The sequence below is a fragment of the Gekko japonicus genome, unplaced genomic scaffold (assembly GCF_001447785.1).
Source record: "Gekko japonicus isolate JY-2015 unplaced genomic scaffold, Gekko_japonicus_V1.1 scaffold1865, whole genome shotgun sequence".
Lineage (NCBI taxonomy): Eukaryota > Metazoa > Chordata > Lepidosauria > Squamata > Gekkonidae > Gekko > Gekko japonicus.
Genome location: NW_015168710.1, coordinates 167,653 through 177,474, shown reverse-complemented (window position 1 = coordinate 177,474; position 9,822 = coordinate 167,653). Strand labels below are relative to the sequence as shown.

The 9,822-nt window shown below is 40.6% G+C and overlaps 1 protein-coding gene across 1 annotated transcript in view; it reads right to left on the bottom strand.

Moving 5' to 3' along the window:
- Positions 1-1,009: 1,009 nt before the first annotated feature.
- SYNJ1 (synaptojanin 1) overlaps positions 1,010-9,822 on the bottom strand; it is a 78,122-nt gene continuing 69,309 nt past the window's right edge. The window contains exon 30 of the mRNA XM_015415540.1: positions 1,010-1,834. Within this exon, the coding sequence (XP_015271026.1) occupies positions 1,010-1,834 (825 nt within the window). The remainder of the gene's footprint in view (positions 1,835-9,822) is intronic.

Below are 9,822 nucleotides of genomic sequence, written 5' to 3'. Positions count from 1 at the left end.
AAATGGGACCCAGATAATCTTCAAGTTTTCAAAGCTGTAAGCAAATCAGCCTTAATAAACCACATGCCGCTGAAGCTTCGGTCTGTGGGAAAAGATACAATAACACCCCAAAAGCTTGACAGACCAGTACAGCAATAGTTGGCAAAACAGTTTGTTTTAGTGAAGCCCAATTTGAGATATGATACTATTATACATAAGAAGCTGAGCAAAATGTACCTGAAATATATGGACCACATATCTGATTGTTTAATGTGGATCTTCACATAAAAAGAGACTCTTTAAATCAAAAAGGAAAGTTTCATCCTTTTATACAAACTTAGAATGGGAAAGTTCTTTAGTACAAGTTATGTCCAGAACTGATGTTTAATGAAACCGGAATATTAAATTTATTTTGTGATGTTAAACTTAAATATAGCATTTTCCATGTATGCAAAATATGTATGCAGTGGCAGGCAAAATATACATTAGTGTATATTGTTTACTTTACATAGGTTTGTTTTGACTGAATTTATATGGAACACACTGCTACAAATCTTCATAAATCTCTGGTGCAATTTATTCTCTCTTTAAACTTAGAAAGTTCTTTGGTAAAATACTTAATAAATATACCTGCTATTGGAAGTGATGATAGGATAGTCAGGTACTCAAAACAGTCTTTACATTCTTCTGTATGAAAGAGAACTATGTGCATTACCCAGAGAAAGCAATGCTTGCCTATTTGATTGGCATTAACAGAAGGGAACACCTAATTTGGTACTGGAGCCCTATGAGTCTTAAGTATGCATAACCTTTCCCACATTGTGCCGTATTAGAAGTGGCATAATGAGATCACTTATGGAATTAACTTTGTGCATTATCATATATACACATCTTCAGTGTATGTACATAATGACTATTGATAGTTAAGATTCAGTGCATCCAACAAAACAATTATTGCACATAGAATTACATCAATGCCCAATTCGACAGGATATTCTTAAAAATAACTTACTATCCCATTTTAAAGAATTTATCTTTCAGTAAAATCTTGTGTGAACAAAATCTTAGGTGCGAGGGAAGAGAGAGGGTCTGTAGCTGATTTGGTGCTGGTAGTCCTGGATGGTATAGGAGGGGCTGGTGCGGGTCTTGCAGGCAGTGGATGAAGAGAATCAGCACTTCGGTTCCAGACATTGCAAAACGAATCACTTGAGCCAAAGAGATTTTGTTCAGTGCCCAGGGAACTTGGAAAATGAGTTGCTTGCATGGAACTATTACTTCTTAATTCTGTAGGGTTATCCACTGGTTTTAGCTTCAGTACAAAGTCCTCTTCATCAAAAGTTACCCATCCTTTTGGCTTTACATTGTTAGTTATAGAAGATGTACTCTGCAGACTGAAATTTTCTTGAAATGTATTGGCATAAAATGCAGGATTACCTTTAGCAGGAGGCTTTAGAGGTGGGAAAGGATAAGCAGCATGTCCTTCTACTGAGCAATGTGAAGTCACTCCAGATTCTATTCTAAATGGGTTTCCAGCATTTGTAGTTTGTTCAGGGAATGGATTTGTGCTATTCACTCTGGTAGCAAAAGGATTTGGAGAAGTACGCATCTGCGCCTCAGATTTATTATACATTGCAAGTGGCATTGCTGGCATGCAATTTACATTACTCAGAGTATTAAAATTGTCTGTTGCAGAAGGCAACTTTGTCATCTTATTTTGGCTCAAAGATTCAACTGGTGACATTTGAACTGATGACTGAATCTTGGATGCAGAAAGTGAGCAAAGGGACAGATCTTCAAAAGGATCACTATTTTGCTTTATTTCCAGCTGAAAGGCATGAACTCCATTTGCTTTAATCTGAAAAGTAAATACAGTGCTCAGACATTTTGCTTGGCTGTTAAGAGCCTATTACTCCACTTGCCTAAACCAGAATAAGCAGCTTGGGACTTCTGCCTAAAGCAGGGGTGTCAAACATACAGCCCAGAGGCTGGAATAGGCCTGTCTAGGGCTCTTATCTGGCTCATGAGCAAGTGATTACCTTTACTGCCAGATGACAGAGGCTGTGCATTATGTCCCTGTATACTGTCCCAGTGTTAATGTGTAACAGGTAGTGAGATACTGTAAGGAAATATGGTAAGAATGTTAATGTTTTAAGCATGTTCATATTTTGAGTAAACAAAAATATTGTTAATTGGGTTTGCTTGTGTCCTTTATAAAGTTTATATCTCTGGTACCTGGGATTACATTTTATGGCACAATGGACTGGCCTGACAAAGTAACATTTAGATCCAGCCCTTGTAACAATTGAATTTGACACCTCTGGCTTAAAGTATTTTGGTTTATATTAAATAAGTATGTCTTATTTCCTTTCTCTAAAAACATGGTTCACATTATTGCCATTCTATCACTGACAAAGTGTATGTTTTGTGTATTTATCTATTAACTGATGCAACTATTTGGTAGAAGCATTATGGTTTTCTGTTTGAAGAACTGGAGTATTACTGAAGAAATGCTGAAGATTTAAAATGTGATCTCTTTCATGCAAAAATAATGATGTTATTATGAGATATTTGTCACAATGGAAGAAAAAAGTGTTAGTAGCACCATTTTTAGAACTTGAGAATACTCCTGTTTTCCTTTGCACAGAATTTTTACAAGAATTTTAAAAAAGCAGTGTGTTTGACAGTGCAATCTTTGCAGGGTTACTCTAGTCTAAAGCTGATTGATTCAGCTCTACTAGAGTAACTCTGTATAGGATTCTGCTGTACATTGGTTTATTGTTTAATAAACCTTGATACCTATGAGACTCCTGTTACAACCCTCTGTGCTCCCTTTGGTCATCCTCTAGGCGCATCTTTGCAGGTGCCCCAGGTGCCTTGCTTAGCTGTCGCCAAGGGAAGGGCCTTCTCAGTTGTGACCCCTATCCTGTGAAATGCACTCTCTGATGAGCTTGTTTAGTTTCCATAGGGCATGCAAGGCCAAATTGCTTAGGTTGGCCTTTGGAGTGTAATCTACATGTCTGGGTTGTTATTAGAATCATAAGAGTTGGACAGTACCTTCAGGGTCATCTAGTCCAACCCCCTGCACAATGCAGGACATTCAAAAATACCTCCCCTCCCACACACACAGTGACCCCTGCTCCATGCCCAGATGATGACCAAAACCCTCCAGGATCTCCAGCCAAACTGGCCTGGAGAAAAATTGCTTCCTGACCCCAAAGTAGCGATCAGCATTTCCCTGGGCGTGTAAGAAAGGGCCACAAGAACTAAGCAATGATGCAACCCTTCCTCCCTCTCATGATCTGCCACATATTTTAATAGTTTAACACTTTAATGTTAACATATTTTAGATTGGTTATCTGTTTTCAATGTTGTAGGTCACAAGATCCTTTGGGCGAGCAGCAAATTTTTAAAAATCTAATAAAGAAATAGTTTACGATCAGGCTGAACTGTCCCTCTTTAACTTACAGGCCAGTTCTATCAATATTCAGAAATATTCTTCACTTACTTCACTAGCATTTTCTTTTTAAAGTTCAGCAAAAATGAGGCTAAGCACAGACTCCAGTGCTCCACCCTGCCAATGCCATGACACTAGCTTAGGGACAAGACAAAAGTACGTAAGCTCAATGAAAACTGGCAGCCAGCATAGGAAGGCGGCTGTAGGTGGCTGTGTTGCCACCAACCTTCTTCCTATCACAGGGTGCAAATGCTCCCCCTATCTAAATGTTCTTGCTGCCATCAGGTTTAGCAGCAGGGAGTCCATCTCTTTTTGTAATCTGGACTTTAATCATACACAGACTCACAGCAGAAAATTCAAATGAACTTAAGCAGTACATCTAAGTAGGTATGCCCCAGTTATTTAATACATTGATCTTTTAAATAATTATACACCTCTACCAATACTAATCCTGTAGGAGGCTTTACATGGAAGAATAACATTGAGTTTTAACTCTTACACTTTCATCTAAATAACCTGCTTTTAACAAAAACATGATATATTTTGTCATTACTGCAATGTAGCAATGAAGCTAAATACAGAATATAAATCAAATACAATTTGGCAGAGGGTAGCTAACATTTTGTTCAGGAGTATAAGGTAGCAAGTGTGAGATCTCAGGAACAAAACAACTTTTAAAATTGTTTTATTAATTTTGTATTGAAACAAGAATTAAGGCACTTTTAGATAATGTCAACTTTGTTTTTCTGTACTTGAAAGAAATCTTTATTCATGTGACTAAGAATTTGAAATTATTCCCCCCAGCCAAATATCCATTTTGCTTCTGTAAAATAATCTCAAGGTACTAGTGTCAATCAGTGTCAAACTTTCAGAAAAGATGATGAAATAAAGTATTATCTGTAGCAACAGTTCTCAATGTGTGAGGCAGGCCACCCCGGAGAGGCATAATAAGCAATACTCTATTTTCAGTTTTTTCATTAAGCTATACACTCATCCATCCCCTTCTCTCCACCAGTGCAACTGCAGAAAACAGTTTATCCCATCTTTGGGGCTGAGTGCTGAAGTGGGGAGTAATAAAAGCAATATCTGAAGACTGTTTCCTTTGTAGTCTTTCCCCCAAACAAGAGTGGGTATTGCCTCCAGCATGTCTCTATATTGTTTTCTCACATTAGGGAAAGGCTTACATGATACAGTTTGAGAACTCTTGCACTACTATATCATAGCATGTAAGGCTAAACAAGATGGCTGACACCAATATACCACAAAAAGAAAGAAGGACGCTATGGTATTCCTGCCTATTCATGTATGGAGGTGATTTTAATGCAAGTGCAGATGTATGAAACAGAACTGCTCATACATCTTTTTTTCTAAAACATATGGAGAACATAGAATGAATGGAGATCACATATAAGACTAGTAAATAGTCAAGTACCTGTTACCCTGATGGTTGATCCTGCTTGTGACAAGGAGACAGACATCAAAAGGAAAGTATTAGGAAGAAATCCAAGATAAAATGCTTCAAAAGTAGTATTTTTAAATTTAATATACAGAGAAAGGGGGAAAATACCAGCAAGATTTAATATCTTATGTGTCATGTTTCAAAATAAAGTGTTTGTACATAATTATTACTGAAGATTTATAAGAAATGTTGGTTCAATTATTTGACTGCTGTTATTTTGCTAACACACATGCAGAAACAATATACAGCACTAGCAGCACTAGCTGGATTACTTCAGCTGCAGTCCTGGTCTTACAGAGAAGGCTGTTTGAACTGACAATTATGCCTTTGTGAAGCATAAGTTATTTTTAATTTTCTCAAACTGTTCATTTTTCAGTTCCTTTTTAAATGTAGTTTTCACAATGGACATAGCAAGTTGCCTTACACCAAGTCAAATCACTGGTCCACCTAAGCTCAATATTGGCTATCCTGACTGGCAGCAGCTTTCCTAAGTCTGAGGAAGAAAAAGTTCCTCCCAACACCTGCTACCTGAGATCATTTTAACTTGTGATACCAAGGCTTCTTGCATGTGACGTGAATACCTTGAGCTGCAGTGTGACCTTAACCATTAACTTGCCTTATTAAAGATTTAATGCAGTGTATGAAATGAAAGCCTTGTGCTGAAAATTCCAGATATTTTAATCTTAAGCAATGATGGAATCTGGAGTGATCAGAAGACTATTCATGTAAGTATGCCAATCTAGTAGGGGAGATCTCAGGCATGGGGCATCTGGGGAAGCTGCCTCCTCCGGGTCCTGTGCTGAGGAGGCTTCATTAGCTGCCCCCACCACCCTGCATACAGCTGTACCTGCTGCTGCTCTGAAGCACTCACTACCACAAGGCTGACACTGATTTCCTCACTGCCTGAGACTCAGGCAGTATGTGGGGATCAACCAGCTATACACTGGGGTGCCCTGACCACTCTACAGCAGATCACCTTCCCTGTGCACTGTGAGAGTGATTCCGGGGTAGGGATGGGCACAAACTGGGAAAATGTGGTTCAGTTCATGGTGTGCCCAGTTTGTAATCCATGAACTGTCACAAACGTTCAGTGGCTAAACAAACTGGTTTGATTTGTGAGTCTGTAGAACACACCCCCCCACAGTGTGCTAGAGACACCAAACTTGCAGGTGATCTCCGGCTGACTCTCCTCTACCTGCCCTCCAAGTTTGGTGAGGATTGGATTTACGGGGTCCGAATTATGGCCCTCCAAAGAAGGTGCCCCCAAGAAAGTGCTTTCTGGGGAAACGACAAGCAGTCATTTTGACAGACGGAGGTCCAGGAGGTTCAGGAGTGTATAGAACAGATACTGTAAAGACATCAAAGTTGCTGGGACCTCCTCCAGATGCTCCTCTACATGCCCTTTGAATTCTGCCCCCCTGTTGCTCTGAAGTTTGGTAAACATTTAGACTGAGCGGAGACCGTCTGTCTGGAAATGTATCCGTTCACAAACTGGCATGAACCACCACGAACACCTTGAAAGTTAATGCCAGTTGACCTACTACAAACTTCATTTCATGAACCATGAACCGACCAAAATTCTTTAGTTTGTGAGCCGGTTTGTGCCCATCCCTATTCTAGAGCTCCATCCTTGAGTTTCCCCCAGGACCAAGAATCATTAAGACCACCCCTGCAATTCAGTAACTTGTAAATCAACTTAATCTGACTTTTAGCCATTGTAGTACAGATGCTAAGATTATTATAATTCCTGACACAATCTACAGTCTGCATACACTGATTTTTGCATTACTGCAAATACAAATTTGAGGCAAGTTAAGCAGCTCTCTTTTGAACTTCATTTAAATAACCCAGTATTTCGGTACATTCTGCTACTCTGTTATGCCTGACTGCTGCAATATCATCTACTAGCAGTGTCCTAGGTCTCCTCCAAGACACTTGTACTGCTCTCATACCAGGCCCGTAGCTACCACGGGGCTCACAGGACCCAGCCCCCTAGCAGTTTTTATGGGGCCCATTCCTGAGCCTCAGTTCTCCTTCCCCACCCCCCAATTGCCTGTCAGCCTGTTGGCAGGGAGGACAAGGGCAGTGGTTTCAGAAGCAGCGGAGGCACCAGTAGCAGCAGTGGCAGTGAGGCTGGGCTGAGAGAGCCACCCACACAGGCAGTGAGCATGAATGGCGGGGGGAGAAGCCTACATCTCTGGCTCCCACCAAATGCTTGCTGCGCTGCGCGCCAGCAGCACATAAAGCCCAGCCAGGCAAGGCAATGTGCTAATAAGCCCGCACACGGGACCTTCATTTCCAGCCTAGCCACAGTGGGCCTTGGGAGGGAGCTGAGAATGGAGATCATGCTGCCCCTGGTGCTGCACTGTGGGAAGAGGCACTGGGGCTCCTTGGGAGGAAGGGAGCCAGAGCCAGACACTCTGCAGGGAAGGCCTGCCCTTGCAGGGGGGAAGGGGGAGAGGGAGGGAAGCTGTGGCTGCTGCAGCCCTTGCCCTGGAGCCTTTGACTGAATTAGCTGGTGCCCCCCCAGCCCCCCCAAAAGTCCTTAGCTACAGGGCTATCTCATACCATGCTATTTAAGGGGACCTGTGCAGAGGATACTCTAAATCTGCCTTCTAAACAAATTTATATATTTTTTAAAAAATGTTGTAAAATTGCCTCCAAGATCTAAATCTTTCTAATTCTCAACAACGCTGAAGTTAGTTCTCAGTTCCTTATTCATAAATCTAATCACAATTATTGAGGATAATTTAAAAGATCTGCACTTCAAAATAAGGTTTCAACCACTATATATCATACACCCCCACATTCAGCCCCGCAAGTGAATCTATGTTGTTTCCTGGTCCAAAGCCCAGTTCTTGTGCTAACTGCTCCAAAGTAGGGTGCCACCAGGACAAATGCACATGCAGAAACTTGGGGAGGGGAAGCTGTACCCCAAAACAATCTCTGGACGACCCTAAATCACACAGTTCTTCTGTGTTTGCTCCTGTGGCAGCTAGTCCAGAGTGGGGCAGTGAATGCCGCTCAGAGGTTGAGCCTGTAAGACACTCCAGAGTTAAAGAGAGGGGGACTGGGGTCCCAATTCTCCATCTAGAGATTATGGAGATCACAGCAGCAACATATGGCTATAACTGGGAGTAAGGAACTGTGGGGCATTGGGGTGCTCACAGTAGCAACAAAGGGGTTAAAACTGGGAGTAAGGAACTGAGGCATTGCCAGACAAAGACTTGGGGTGCGGAGCTTCTGACCTTTGGAAATGGAAGGATGCAGGGTCCTGTGAACCTATTTCTCTGTAGACAACATCTGAATGGCTATGATCTAAAGATCTTTATGGAGACACACAGAATGGCAGAAGTGCATGTCTGCCCACACTGATTTTTAGATCCAGGTTAATATCACTTATCTTATATTTATATATTATTGTGGGATTCTTGTACACAAGTCATCACATGCACTAAGTACCAGGAGACTGTCCTGTATTCATCAGGATTATCCACTGAATTGTTTGATCTTGTTCTCTTCTACCTTATGCCTTTTTTTATCTTGTTCTCTTCTACCCTTATGCTTCTTAACTACATGAGCTCTGCAATGTGTTCAGTTCTCCAATGAAATACTGAGTTGTTTAAGTCATATTCAACGTAAATTTACTTTCTATACAAAGGGTGAAACTGTTCCACCCAGTAACTACCAGTTCTTTGTTCTAGATAAACTGGCAACCCTAGAAGTAAATATTACTGGATTCACTGGCACTTGCTACTATGTGGTAACAGGACTACAGCCCTAGTCTATAAGTAAGTTCTAAGCTAAGCACAGAGTGTCAAAATGGAGAAATCCATTTGTTTCCCAGTTGCACCATCTCTAAATATAACTGAGTACTGAAAAAGTACATGGGCAGCATGAGAAGTCTTGAATCCCTAAATAGTGTAAAAACTCTATTAAGCTAAAAATCAATATTTTAATTATTCTATCAAGTAGTATGCACTATTTGTTCTTAATAACAACTGTGTGCTATCAAACCACAACCAACTCATGGTGACCCAAGGACTGGGTTTTTTCAAAGTAATAGAGGAGCAAAGGTGGTTTGTCATTGCCTTCTTCCAAATACTAACCATGGCTGACCCTGCTTATCCTCCAAGGTCTGACAAAACTAGAGCTACTTAGGCTAACACACGCCCTAGGCTATAACTGCATTCCCTGAAGAAAAAGAACAGGCTGTTGAGTCACAACTGATTCATGGCAACCCCTTCCATGGGGCATTCCCAGGCATGAGATCAGCAGAGGCGGTTTGCCATTGCCTTCCTCCACATAGCAACTCCAGTCTTCCTTGGTTGTCTCCCAGTCAAGTACTTACTGTGGCCAGCCTGCTTACCTCCCAAGGCCTGACAAGCTCAGACCAAACTGGGCTAATTGGGCTATTTGTTTTTAAAATAGATTAAAATGGGAAATGTAATTTATATTGGCTTTCCCCCATGTGTTTTAAAATTGTAAGCTTTGCTCTAAACTAATTTATTCAAATGAATATTCTTGCATATTATGAAATTGTATATAATGAAATGCAAGCCATGATCCTCAAGCACATTTACCTGACAGTAAACCCCATTGAATTCAATGGAACTTAATTCTAAGAAAGTATTCATATGACACTTATAAGTATTTTTTTTAATTTAATTTAATTTAATACACAACTTCAGCCAGGTGGCAACTAGTTGATGCCTCAAAATGAAAACATTCGCACTATTGTATTTCCCTGCAATTCCAGTGTCATTTAACGATTTGCAAGGTAGCACTAGCATATTTAAGTTCCATTAATGGGACTGATCTAATCTGAGGACTATGCCTCCTTATCATTTTTATGACAGGTTTATGTTTTTTGTAATATGTCTAGGATAGTTACCAAGTTCATGCTTCTAACTGACCTATCACCCATGGA